Source organism: Triticum aestivum, chromosome 5D (genome assembly GCF_018294505.1).
Source record: "Triticum aestivum cultivar Chinese Spring chromosome 5D, IWGSC CS RefSeq v2.1, whole genome shotgun sequence".
NCBI lineage: Eukaryota > Viridiplantae > Streptophyta > Magnoliopsida > Poales > Poaceae > Triticum > Triticum aestivum.
In genome coordinates, this window is record NC_057808.1 from 556,346,636 (window position 1) to 556,361,379 (window position 14,744).

At 43.4% G+C, this 14,744-nt stretch overlaps 1 protein-coding gene across 1 annotated transcript; it reads right to left on the bottom strand.

Moving 5' to 3' along the window:
• Positions 1 to 4,650: 4,650 nt before the first annotated feature.
• LOC123126199 (uncharacterized) lies at positions 4,651 to 6,516 on the bottom strand. Its single transcript, XM_044546578.1, has 2 exons — positions 5,273 to 6,516; positions 4,651 to 5,011 (listed from the first exon to the last, which is right to left on the bottom strand). The coding sequence occupies exons 1-2, from the start codon at positions 6,477 to 6,479 to the stop codon at positions 4,926 to 4,928; spliced, it is 1,293 nt and encodes a 430-aa protein (XP_044402513.1). The 5' UTR covers positions 6,480 to 6,516; the 3' UTR covers positions 4,651 to 4,925.
• Positions 6,517 to 14,744: the final 8,228 nt, after the last annotated feature.

The window sequence follows — 14,744 nt, forward strand, 5'->3', positions numbered from 1 at the left end:
GCAAAAGTAATTATTTTCAATCATTTGAGCTCTATATCGATCGGTCTCTTTCGTTCATTTCCTAATATCAAGTAACTAATAACTCCCTTGTTCATTTAATTTTCTTTGCCCTGTAGGGTTTGGAGACGGTTCTCAGAAGAAATTGTTGGTGAATTCAAACATGAGCTAGATTTTAGAAGGTTAGTTAATGTGGATAAGCAGCCACCGGGGACCAATCTATGTGGATACTATGTTTGTGAGAACATCCGAAGACACACCTCTGAGCGGAAGGCATCGGATAGCGTGCGGAAGGCGACGGATAACTTGCGGAGGAGGCTTAGTCCAGAAGCTCGCTTCCGACCAATTCAAGATGAATTAGCGGGATTTTTCATGAGGGAAGTCATCAATCCTAAAGGAGAACACTATACCGAGGACGAAGAAATTTATATGCATACCCGAGATTGAAACTTGTTCGAAATTGTATATGGTCATCCATCCTAATTGTGTATGAAAACTTGTTCGAAGTTGTATATGGTCACCCGAGATTGAATATATATTATATATTCCTCTTGAATTCTTCTTATTTGAAATTTCATATGCATGTATATAGTAGCGTAGAATATGTGTACTGAAACTTCATCAAAATTAAAATAAAACACAAAATAAAATATAAAAGAAATAAAACACTACAAATTAAAAAGAAACCAGGTTTAGGGGGGCTAAAACCCTAAACCTGCGGAGGAGGCCTTTAGTCCCGGTTAGCCACGAGAATCGGGACTAAAGGTCCTCCGCCCCGACGGACCCCTGGCGCCCACGTGGACGGGCCTTCAGTCCCGGTTAGCCACGAGAACCGGGACTAAAGGTCCTCCGCCCCGACGGACCCCTGGCGCCCACGTGGACGGACCTTTAGTCGCGGTTCGTAAGAGGCGCGACTAAAGGGGGGGTCTTTAGTCGCGCATATTTAGTCCCGATTGCACAGCCGGGACTAAAGGCCTTTGCGAACCGGGACTAAAGGCCCATTTTCTACCAGTGAGAATGTATCCAGTGCAACGAGCGAACTCGTGCTACGGATGCACCAGCTGCACGTGACCCGTCAGATTGGAATGAGAGGGACAGGATCCATCTGAAACGTGGGCTGGTGGTACATTTTGCAAAGGGAACCTTGTAGTATTATTGAAGGCAATAATACTACAAGGTTCCCTTTGCAAAATGTACCACCAGCTCACGTTTCAGATGGAGAGAATGTATCCAGTGCAACGAGCGAACTCGTGCTACGGATGCACCAGCTGCACGTGACCCGTCAGATTGGAATGAGAGGGACAAGATCCATCTGAAACGTGGGCTGGTGGTACATTTTGCAAAGGGAACCTTGTAGTATTATTGAATGCTACGAACAGTACTACCCTATTATGTACATATTACCAGTCTGAGCCAGAGAATAACCTGCTTTAGTTTGTGTAGTTTGAGGAGACGTGATCAAATTATTATTTTTTATTTGACCAAGTTGAAAAACCATTTTCTCAAGTTTTAAGAAGATAGTTTCTTTAGTAGAGTTTGTTACTGTGACCAAGCCATTAGTAGTAAGAGTTTGACACACTTCTTCTACACATGCAATACCCACCTTTGAACTGATGGGACGAGTATATATATATCAAAAAAAACTGAACAAACTACATCGGCAAACAGTGATATTCTTCTAATAGAAACAGATTTAATGGATTCACTCATCTGTGAGGTTCCTAGTTACAACCGTACATTAACATAGCTTAACTGAATCCATCAAGTCTGATTGTCAAGTAACATCATCTCAAGGCTTAACACTAATCTAAACGAGAAAGCATTATCCAAAATACTCGAACCACACAAACCAACCCCAGTTACATCAACTCACGGCTTAACACTAATCATGGATTGCATGGTGCCATCCCCTCTGCTTCCCGTTGCACTTCACTGAATATGTACCGGCTCTGAAACTCCAAGTACGAACAATACAACTGCCTGGAAGTAAGAAACGAGATTCAATCATATAAGGGCTAGCGTGTTGTCCAAAGAAAAATGCAGGAAAAATACTTAGAACTTGAGCGATCCAGGCAAGGCCGTGCTAATATAAGATCAAAAGTGATATGATTGGATCACAATTGTCTTTATAATGCTGAAAACTAAGACATATTTGCTCAGAATTAAATCTTGTTTGAGTGTCTATTAGAAGAGTCACACTTGCTAAAGTACAGAGCAAGAATTTCTGATGATGATGCTAAAAATATATGTTACAATTGAACATGTTCTGACTTATCTTCAAAGTTTCAGATGATGATGCTGAACATGTTCTCACTTAACTTCAAAGTTTCAGATGATGATGCTGCTGCAGTACAGAGCAACAACACACAGGGGAAAAAGGAATTGTGCTCAGTACACATAGTAATAAGGTTGCGCAAGTAACATATAAAGACGGACCAAATCTTGAAATCTATGTGAAACTAGGCTTAGCAATTCCCTTTCCGGGTCATACAATCAAGTTCCTGAAGCTAACAGTAATGATCATTCAGAGTTACATAGAATAATTATACAGAACTGGATAAAGCAAACATATGCATGTTTCAACAAAACACCTGCAAATGTGAGCTCCCAGGTAATAATTTTTCACATAAAAAATAATGCGTGTACACATCACAGGAAAATGTAGTAATTAACATCACAGAAAAAAAGTAGTAATGAACAAACTCTTGCCATGTATGCGGGCTCACAGGTAATCGTTTTTCACATACATGTTCAGTCATTCATTTACAACTTTAGTATAAATTTAGCGAAGTACATGATAGCTCTATACAGATGAAGGATCAGAGCAGACATAGCACATCTCTTTTCCACTCTAACAATTGTAATCAGTGATATAATTTTAGCATTATGGCTGCATCTCGCACATAAATTAGGCGCCCATACTGCTCAATTTCTGAAATGGGTTCAAACGACTTGGGGAACCAGAAGAACCAATATGGCTGCCCATCAGTAATATAAGAACTAAATACAGTGCACATACCTCGGCTCCTTGAACTGTAATGTCGGAAACGGATCCTATGCAGAAGTACCGTCCATCCACAGAGCTACAGCCCCGCGTCGCTACATAGGCGTAATCACACCAAGCCGCCGCTCGACCACACGATTTGGGTCCTGGGCGCTGGTGTTTCAACGCTGGCGATCGGAGAGGAAGAGGAGAGGGAGATCGAGGGAGAGCGGTTCAGTGGTACAGGAGATGGCGAAAGGGGAAGACTAAAGTGGAGTTTGGAGGTTGTTTCGCTCGATTTAGCTAACTTGAAGGTCCCTTTGCAAAATGTACCAGCACCCACGTCTTAGATCGATCTGGTCCCTCCAATTCCGATCTGACGGCTCATCTGCAGCCGGCGCATCTGCTGCACGAGTTGGCTCGTTGCACTGGATACGTTCTCCTCCTTGCCGTGGGTCTTCCCTAAGAAAAGATCTGATTCATACGGCGACGCAGGCTGCTTCACTCACCAATTATTCAGGTCGTAGTCAAAAAACTACACACCACATTGTTTATTAATCTCTCTCTATTCTCATCTTGTATCATGTTGAACTTCTACATCAGAATTTACTTATATTGGCTGTGTGATTTGTGATGGGTTGCTGCGCTAGGGTATACGCACTTGCAATCGTTCGAAATCTCGGACCAGTCAATGAGGAGGGGCTGGAGTTGATTCTCTAGGTATATGGCAACATTGATCAATTTTTGCTAATTAAACAATAAAATTTCCTAATATAACCAGCGATGATTTGCCATTCAAACCTATATAATTGGAAACTAAAAGCCAACCATATGGTAATACATGATTATTCTTGTTTGTATATCTTAAATTTTCATATGAAAATGGTTTATAGCATGACACTTCATGTCATATTTTAGAATAGGTTGATTATCAACTTCGTCTTCTTGGCACATATCTGAAGCTATTGACCAATTAGCTATCGCTAGACATGCTCCAGCTGCAAACAAAATTTTTGTGTATAGGCAAAGTTAAATTTGAATGATACTTGAATATAGAATTATTGTGTAGTATGTGAGGCACAAAATATTTTCTGACTTCGTCGTCTGGCCCCCCGTGCCTAAATCCTGGCTCCGCCCCTCTTTGTAAGGTCTTGTGAGAATAATTAATAAAGTGGCCGTATGCATCGCCCAGATGCAGAGGCCGGGGGTCATCCTCCTTTTCTAAAAAAAAGTTACCTGATAACCATGATGTGGTTTGGATGGAGTTTTTACAGAACAATACTAGGGTGAAAAATACAAGATCCAAACACGCTGCCTAGGCGCTAGGTAAAGTTCTGAAACTCGGAAAGCTACAAGAGCTGATGGACGCAGTCCATCGCAGTGAGTTGAGAGAACTCAATCAGCAGTGGTGCCCTTATAAAATACAAGGCGTGGAGAAACAAGCCAGTACAACAACACGGCATGTGGACACGACATTTCACTGAATCATGATATGGACCGTTGGATGGAAATTTTACAGAATAATACCAGGTGAAAAATAGAACATTGATGCCCAAGCCTATGAGAAGCATTAGTGAAACAGAGGTTGGTTGTAGCAATTATCACTGTAGCATTTATACTCTCTGAGCAAACATCATGTAGTTCTAATACAACTGCAGTAACATCAGTACTTGACATGCAGTAATAACTGAATTCACAAGATTAATTGAAATGAACGAGTCACCATCAAAAACTAAGCAAACTGTATAGTTTTTAAAATAACAAACTAACCAAACTATGGTTGCTGCTGCTGCAAGAAACTAGAGGTTCATTACAAGCTAATACTACGTTCACCTGCTTACTCATGCCAACAACACAAGGAAATTATCAAGCAACAAGACGATGAGAAAACAAGCAGCAATGCAACAGCTACTGAACACCAAGAGAATTGATCACAAGACCCATGTCACCTCCACCTCCCAAGTGGCAGCCCCATATTCAACCCTACATCATCTGTGAGACGCATCTGAGTGGCTGGCCTTTCCTCCATTTCTGCAAACATAGATTGTCAATGTGTCACATCACTTGGGATCACCCTTTTTGAATTTGTGGGTGTGATTCCAAAAAGGATATGACATTCTAATATGCAAATTTTCAATTTAGTAAGTATAATTAGTTGCAACCTTCGAGTGTTACATCGCACTGAAAGTTGGGATTAGACATTCAATGTTTTGTTTTTCTGCTAACTTATATATTATAACTTAAGATTTGATCCCAAACCACATAAGAAAGGACATATAAATATAATTATACCTTTTGGAATGTAGAAACTCATGTATGGAATCAAAGCACATAAACTTTCAGTCTTCGTTATTGTCTTCCACCTTAGTGACTTGAGATTAATCTCATAGATGCCAAAGTCTATGGTCACAAAAATGATATCACTGCCCTCCACAGATCCAATTAGTTTAAGCCTTCTATTGGGATTGCGAACGGGAAGAAGGTTATTGAGATCGATGACTATTCGTTGAGTCCATGACGGTACTCCATTGTAACCCATTTGTCTTGACCATAGGTAGAGGGTTAACCTATCCACATGTGCAAGACCCAAATTGGTGTCCTCCATGGCGATGAGTCTAGTGGCATCGGCAAAGACATCCTCCACCGGCAGCCCATCAATCAGTGATAAGCAATTAGAGCTCAAGTCATACTTCAGAACTTCTATGCAAGCACCATCATAATATGAAATCATGAAGTAGAGTGAGTCTTCGATGAGGACTGGGGGGACTGAATCGATCCATGCCCCAGATGGAACATGAAGACCAGAGGAATTGCTCCACCGCTTGCTCCATGGTTCAGAGCATGGCTTGCTCAGAAATTTGGAGCACGAATTGCTCCAATTGCACATCTGTGGCAAGGACACACCCGCGTATACAATAGAATCATCATCCTCCTCGCCCACTCCCAGATACAAGCAGACAAAGGCCATCCGGAACGGGCCCTCATGACACGGGCGGTGGTCACATCCGGTCATAGCACAAAACACTGCGGCTCCACGGTTGTCGCCCCCCATGTATCTTTTAGGTGTGTGCACCTCCGTCCAGCAGGCCGTCATCGGGTTTCGAACGATGAACTCCGTGGATCTCCGTCCCTTTTGCCCAAAGAGAACATGACCATGTCGGCAATCCCATACATCATAGTCTGTCTCGATCCAGTCCTCCTTGGATATGCAAGAGCCGAATTTTGTGGTGGGGACGAAGTGTGAGACTGGTTTTTCCTCCTCCTCCAAGTCGGAGCCATCGATCTGATTGCAAAAGAAGCCCAACATGGGGGGAGATCCATGGAACTCGCGGTAGCGACTCTGGAAGTTAGGGCCAGTGAGGAGGACGAACCAGAGCTTACTTGCGAGTGAGGCGCGCATGAGGAATGAGGGCTCATCCGGTGGGAAGCGGAGGAAGATCTCCTCGAGAAGCTCGCCGGGCAGGGATGGTGCCGCTGGCGGCGGCGTGGTTGTTGGCATGGAGGCGAGGGTTTCGGGTGGGGAAAAGTTCGATGAAGCAGATGTATGTGACCGCAGATGTATGGGTTTGTCCAGCAGATGGGGTCAGAATGGCAGCGAGAAGGGGTTGCCCTAGTTGTTGGTTTGTAGCTGAGCTGTCTTGTTAAGAATGTTTGGTTTTGTTCAACCAAATAAAGAAAACAATAAGTCCATACCAAATAGGAGATATGTCCAAACCGAAAATGAAAAGGCTCTTTATATAAAGAAAGAAAAACTACCCAAATTCTCAAGCCATCTCGCAGCCCCAAATTCCCAAATCCATAGCCTCTTTCTCCACCGCATTCGACTCAATAGTTGGATCTCCTGAACAACAATAGTGATGAGTTTTTCTTCGGTACACCCACCCCCTTAGAAAAGTTTATATATTTCGATGCATATTAACGGTGGAGATTAGAAGTACCCTTTCAATCAAAAATATTTGATTGTTCTGATCTCTTGTTTAATGCATTGGGAAAGAAAGGATTACAATTAGTTGATAGTACGAGAATACTCTTTTTTAAGTAACTTTAAGATTCGTGCAAATTTTTAAGGGGGTTTACTAAAGCAAAACCCAAATAGTTGTTATTAAAATCCACATTAATATGTATGATTTATGGGTAATTTTCGTCGAGCACATGCTACACAACATCAAAATGTCTTAGAACAATACTCGTAACACGACATATTAGTCGTAAAAATCAACAATCAAATATATCTTGTCCACCTAATGGATGGGACTATATTTTGCTTTTTCGATACTTTATACACGCCTCTCATTTTCTTGTAACCAATAGATCTGCTGAATAAACCAGACACAATATTTACTACAACTGAATCTCATTTGGAAAAAAAAATAACTTCTTCTATTCAATTATATATGAATACCTAATCATTACATATGACAGAATAAACCAACACGCATGATATTCAAGTTAAAATCAAACAACAGACAGCATACAACACTAATCAATGCTACAGATGGATTGACGAGGCTAGGCGGAAGTGACCACGGTCTTCATGCCGGACTGGCAGTGTACTGGGATGCTGCAGATGAAGTAGTTTATGCTGCATATGCAAGCGTCACACGGTCGGAGCCTGACTTGTACATCTTGGCGCCCTTGGTCAGCTTAGTGCATGCCTTGTACCCCGCTGTGCTGACCGCCACCATGTCGTGGACCATCACGCCGTACTTAAACACTGCAGACTGTATCAGAATTCATATACATCAAAACTTCGTATCCGATAATACTCCCTTTGTTCCTAAATATAAGTCTTTCTTTAGAAATTTCAATGCAGACTACATAGGGAGCGAAATTAGTGAATCAACATTCTAAAATATGTCTATATACATCCGTATGTAGTTCGTATTGAAATCTCTAAAAAGACTCATATTGAGGAACTCTCTTCTATCAATGCATGCATGAATGTAGGTACGTAGTAGGTACAAGGGGCTGTACCTAATGTTGCTGGCCTTGAAGTTCTTGTCGGTGGGCCAGGAGTTGGTGTTGTAGAACCAGCCGCCGTTCAAAACCGCCGCTTCCACTATCCATGCAGCGCGCAGACGAGTGGCATGCCGACGGCCAAAACCATGTTCCCGCCAACACTGCCTCTTCCCTATGCCATTTTGTCAATCACACAAGCCCGTCACTGAGATTAGTCACAGTGAAAAGTAACTTACACTTACGCTATCCTAGACTATGTTACTACCTTCATAGTGGATAGTAACATATGTGTAGTATCATACAAAGCTTTATTTGTTAGGTTATAGACTCATATAGTAACATATGTGTAGTGGACCAGAACGGCGTCCTTTCCTTCTTCTTCCTCTCGCTCTCCATGTAGGTACTCTAATCAAAACTTGTAATTCACACTTGTATCTTGAATTCCCCTGTGCAAGAAATAGATCGAGAGAGAGTAGCTACCAGTACCCTAGCATATGGTATTCAGAGCCAGGCCACCACCCTTCCAGCCCTATTTTTTCGCCCACTCATCACCTTCTTCCTGTTCGACAAAATGGCTAGCCACCAATTCATATGTTTCAGTTCAACTTTCATAGGATTCATATGTTTCTGCTTTTCGAAAAATGTTTCAGTTCAACTGTAGCCTGCCACAGATAATCTGAACTTTTTCATAACATCTGTTTATGGACCTTGCAATAATTAGGAGAGGGGCTGAGGTTTTCGTGGCCATGGATCAAACCTCTCAAGACATCTGGTCCGTGCATTCTTCCTGCTGTTAGGTGACTTCAACATGTATGCTACGACTATGAAAAATCTTCTGATCGCCTCAATTGGTCAGTTATGGAGTGAGTCCTTCAACACTTGGATTCGTGAGCATGGGCTGGATGAAATAAATATTGATAACAGGAGGTTTACCTGGTCGGACAAGCGCACAGCTCCAACCTTGGTTCGCCTAGACAGAGTTCTTACCAATTCAAATGGAAACTAACTTTTGTACAAACAACTGCCACTGTTGTTTCGGTGACCACATCTGCGACCATGCGCCAATTTTAGCTGAATCCAATAAGGAGACCCTCTGGTGCAAATTATTAAGGAAAGAAGGGCCCTCTCTTCTCTAGAAATCACTCTCAGGCTCTCAGCGGGTTCGCAGCATACAGAGCTCAGCAACTTAGGTGATGGATTTCCCATTTTTCTTCACGCAGCAGCCAGTTCTCAGGCAAGGAGGAACAAGATCCAGGTTCTGATCAGTGATGGGGTGGAGCATTACAACATCAAAGAGAAGCTAGTAAAAGTTGCTATATGCCTATTCTACAACTTCAGGAGTTTACTGATCTTAGTAGGTCATCTGAACCTTTCACCTCTGGGCTAAAATCGATTCTCCGCTATCAATTCATCTCCAACTAATAGGAGCCCAGGACCAGATGGGTACACAAATGAGTTATATAAAATTTTCAAGGAGATGTTCAAGAATGATCTGCTCTGTTTTTTTCCAAAAATTCTTCAATAATACTGTTGATCTGACCGGCATTAATACAAGCTTTCATCACGCCCCTGCCCAAGAAAGAAGTGTCTATGGAAATCAAAGCAAATACTCAGCATTTTCTCAGACTGCTCAAAGGGGAAATTTGACAAGCTAGTATGATGAAGTGCATACTCAGCATTTTCTTGGAAGCAATAGCACCTTTGTGCTATAAATATGAGACAGGAAGATATCGCCGAGGCTGCCGCCATTTTGGGATGCCCCGTCTCAAACTTCCCATGCACTTACCTAGGGTTGCCTTTGTCTCTGAACAAATTACTACATGGCTTCTCATGCCTGTTATCCAAAAGGTGGATAAAAGATTATACACTTCTGCTTCGGTAGACCCCCTCTAAACACAAGGACGGCTTAGATTAGCCCATACCTCTTCATAGAAAGGGCATGATAGTCATATTTATAAATTCTTCGCCGTACATATACGCTAAACATTTTTTTTAGTCCATGAATGAACGCGCACATCCTCCCGCGATGGACCGGCCCATGCATCATGTTTTTTTATTTTCTAAAACAGCAAAAATAGGTATGTGCTGCAGAGGATTCGAACCGCACTCCAGCAGTAATTAGCACAAGCACAATAACCAACTGGGCAACCGAACAGCTTGTGGTAGATATATTGTTTTGACTAAAAATAGAACACAGGAAAAGCGCACTATATCCTGTTTGGTTTTCTTTTCCTCTTTATTTTTCCTTTTCTTTATTTGTTTCCCTTTTCTTTCTTAAATGCGTAAAGATATTTAAATTCGTGAATTTTTCTTCAAAGTGGGTGAACTTTTTTCTCCAAAAATGGTGAAGTTTTTTTCCCAAATTCCTGAACTATTTCTCAAATCAGTGATTTTTTTAAAAAATATTGAACTTTTTATAAAAATGATGAATTTGATTTTAAAAATCAATGAACTTTTTTTCAAAATCGATAAACTTTTTTTCTAATTTGTGAACTTTTCTGAAAATTGATGAAGTCTTGTTTTACTTTTTCTGATCAATGAGCTTTCTTAAAATCCAGTGAACTTTTTAAATTTTTTTGTGAACTTTCTTGAATTCCTAATTATTTATTTTAAAAATTATCTAAAGGTCAATAATCAAGTTGTAATTAAACTCCCTCCTCTTTCTTAATGAGTGTTCTTTGAAATTCATCTTGGATGCTTGGCATGGTGATACTAGTGTGTGGAACAAATTCGAGTCCATTTTATTGATGTGAAAAAGTGCATCCAACCAGCCTACCCGAACCATCACCTTTGAACATGATATGCTTCTTGCCATGCACGAAATGACACCAAAACTTGTCAGTATGTGGCCATGCTCATGGTTGGCCTTCATGCAAAATTTGAAGGAATTCGGACACCTAACACACATTGTGTCACGTTCGGTTAGTATTTTAGGATTTTTTTTCACGGGAAAACCTTAGTAAATGCATAAAAAGTCAGAACTCAATGAAATTTATCATGGATGCTTTGCATGGTGATGTTAGTGTTTCGAAGAAAATTGGTTTCATTTTATTGGTGTGAAATAAAAGTTCAACCAGACTTGCCCTACCGGCCTACTCAAACCACCAGCTTTGAACATGGTGTGCTTCTTGCCATGCATGAAATAACACCAATTTTTGCCAGCATGTGAGCATGCTCATGGCAGGCCTCCATAAAAATTTTGAAGAAATTTGGACACCGAACGCTCGTTGTGTCACGTTCGGCTAGTGTTTTAGGGTTTTTTTCACTAGGAAAACCCTAGAAAATGTATAAAAGGTCAGAATTCAATGGAACTTATCATGGATGCTTGACATGGTGATACTAGTGTGTGGAAAAAAAATTGGGTCAATTTTATTGATGTGGGCATTTTTTGAAAGAAAAAGAATGAAGAACGAAAAACGAAAAACAACAAAAATGAAAAGAAACAAAAAAGAACAGTAAACCGGTCGTTCAATGATTTAGTTTCATTTTCCTTTTTCTATTTAATAGATGCTCAGAAATTTTAAAAGTGTCCGATTCTTTTATGTGAGCATATTCCTATTTAAACGAACAATAAACAAACATTTTTGTTTAAACGAACAATTTTTCTATTTAATAGATGTTCAGAAATTTAATCATACTGATGTGAGCATTTTCTATTTAAACAAACAATTTTTTGACATATCTGTAAAATTCTCTTGAAATGCGAATATCTGTACTTTATGAACAAAATTTTAAAAAGCGATTTTTAAAATTAAAAAAAAATAAGTGTGAGAATTTTTAGAAAATAAAAAAGAAACAAAAATGAAAAAAGACAAATAGAAAAAACGAAAAAGAAATAGTAATAACAGTACCGATTCAACAATGGGCCGACCCAGCCGCGAACTGAAGTAGAAGAAAATAAAAAAAGAAGTAAAAACAGCCAAACATTAGGTTGTTCTAGTTGGTTAATGTGGTCTTCCTTAGACCAAGAGGTCTTGAGTTCGATACAAGGTGCCTGCACTATTTTTTGAAATTTAATAAAAAGTGGGTATGATGTCTCGTATGTGTCACATAAGTGTATGAGTATATGGTTTGATGAAATGACTATACCGCCCTTATACGGTTTGTGGAGGGGGGTCTACTGAAGCAGGCCTCAAGATTATATGTCTGCCTATTCTTGGGCGCCTGAACTATGGGGTCGTCACTCTTATCCCCAAAGTTCCGGGCGCGACGGACATCCGCCAATTCCGACCTATCACTGTGATCAATGTGATATTCCGGATCCTGGCCAAAGGGTACGCCAATAGGGTGACCCTGCTAGCCAACTAGATCACTCACCCCAATCAGTCGGCTTTCATTCAGGGTCATTTTATCCTGGATGGGGTGTTGGTCTTCCACGAGGTCCTTCATGAAGTCCGCTCCAAGCACCAACGGGTGGTCTTCCTGAAACTCGACTTCCATGAAGCCTATGACACTGTTCACTGGCCCTTCCTTCGGGAAGTATTACTCCGCAAGGGCTTTGATGACCATTGGGTGACTAGAGTTTTGCAGCTTGTCTCCTGCGGTCGGACCGCTATTAACATTAATGGTGAGATTGGCCCCTTCTTCCCCACGCTATGTGGGGTTCGCCAAGGCGACCCTTTCTCACCGTTCCTGTTCAACATGGTGGTTGACGCCCTTGCGGCCATTCTTGACAAGGCCAAATCGGCCGGTCACATTCACGGCGTGGTCCCACACCTAGTAGGAGGGGGTGGGGTCTCCCTCCTCCAATATGCCGACGACACCATAATAATGGTTGAGGGCTACGCGTCCAATATTGCCAACCGGAAGTTTCTCCTCCTATGCTTCCAACAGATGTCCGGTCCTACCATCAACTTCGATAAGAGCGAAGTGATGGTTCTGGGATTCCCCCCGGAGGAGGCCCAGGGCATTGCGGACCGGCTTAACTGCCGCCTCGGTTCTTTCCCCACGACTTATCTGGGGATCCCCATTAGTGACTCGCGCCTCACCGTTGCGGACCTCCGCCCTTCCGTGACCCGAATGCAACACCGGGTCGAGCCCTGGAAGGGCCGATGGCTCTCGAAGGCGGCGAGGGTAATCCTCATCAACTCATCGCTGGTTAGCCTCCTCTGGTTCCTCATGAGCTTCTATAGCCTCCATGAGACGCTTCACCAGGAGGTGGCCAAATATCAGTCCAGGTTCTTTTGGGCTGGCGAGGGGGACAAGCAAAAATACCATATGGTGAGCTGGCCTGACATTTGCAAACCCAAGGACCAGGGAGGTCTGGGGATCTTGTCTTCCCGTCGCATGAACATTGCTCTCCTGACCAGATGGCTATGGCGTATCGCCAACGGGGAGGGCGGCCTCTGGCTTACCATCATCCAGAATAAGTATCTCCGGGGCCAACCTCTAGCTTTCTGCCAGCGCTCTGGGGGATCCCAGTTCTGGCAAGCTGTGATTCAGCTTCTTCCCGTGCTCCGAATTGGCACGTCCATCTCTGTGGGTTCCGGGTCCTCGACCCTGTTTTGGTTCGACCGCTGGCTTGGGGATTCCCCTCTGGCCGCCCGCTTCCCGGGCTTATTTGCCATTGCGGCTGACCCCCGGATTTCCGTCGAGAGGGCCCTTATTGACTTAGGGCGTCTCGCCTTTCGGCGCCCCTTTGGCCCCCAGGAGGTTGACGCGTGGGACGCCCTTCTACAGGACATCGCTCTCTTGCCGATGGATGTAGAGGGCGCCGCAGACTCCATGACATGGCGCCTGGAGCCCTCGGGATGCTTCTCCACGAAGTCTGTGTACGCTGCCATCGCCCCCTCGCTGGCCCCTGAGCCCTTTAGCCTGATTTGGGACATTCGCCTCCCCCTCAAGATCCGGATATTCCTCTGGCAGTGGATCCGGGGACGTCTCCCCCTCAAGTTCCGGGCGCGATGGATATCCGCCAATTCCGACCTATCACTGTGATCAATGTGATATTCCGGATCCTGGCCAAAGGGTACGCCAATAGGGTGACCCTGCTAGCCAACTCGATCACTCACCCCAATCAGCCGGCTTTCATTCAGGGTCATTTTATCCTGGATGGGGTGTTGGTCTTCCACGAGGTCCTTCATGAAGTCCGCTCCAAGCACCAACGGGCGGTCTTCCTGAAGCTCGACTTCCATAAAGCCTATGACACTGTTCACTGGCCCTTCCTTCGGGAAGTATTACTCCGCAAGGGCTTTGATGACCATTAGGTGACCAGAGTTTTGCAGCTTGTCTCCTGCGGTCGGACCGCTATTAACATTAATGGTGAGATTGGCCCCTTCTTCCCCACGCTATGTGGGGTTCGCCAAGGCGACCCTTTCTCAACGTTCCTGTTCAACATGGTGGTTGACGCCCTTGCGGCCATTCTTGACAAGGCCAAATCGGCCGGTCACATTCACGGCGTGGTCCCACACCTAGTAGGAGGGGGTGGGGTCTCCCTCCTCCAATATGCCGACGACACCATAATAATGGTTGAGGGCTCCGCATCCAATATTGCCAACCTGAAGTTTCTCCTCCTATGCTTCCAACAGATGTCCGGTCTTACCATCAACTTCGATAAGAGCGAAGTGATGGTTCTGGGATTCCCCCCGGAGGAGGCCCAGGGCATTGCGGACCGGCTTAACTGCCGCCTGGGTTCTTTCCCCACGACTTATCTGGGGATCTCCATTAGTGACTCGCGCCTCACCGTTGCGGACCTCCGCCCTTCCGTGACCCGAATGCAACACCGGGTCGAGCCCTGTAAGGGCCGATGGCTCTCGAAGGCGGCGAGGGTAATCCTCATCAACTCATCGCTGGTTAGCCTCCTCTG

Excerpts from the sequence above, each read along its gene's own strand:
- LOC123126199 (XM_044546578.1), bottom strand. The coding sequence starts at position 6,479 with ATGCCAACAACCACGCCGCCGCCAGCGGCACCATCCCTGCCCGGCGAG. Across the intron at positions 5,012-5,272 it reads GAGTTTCTACATTCCAAAAG|AAATGGAGGAAAGGCCAGCC; the intron begins GTATAATTATAT and ends CTATGTTTGCAG.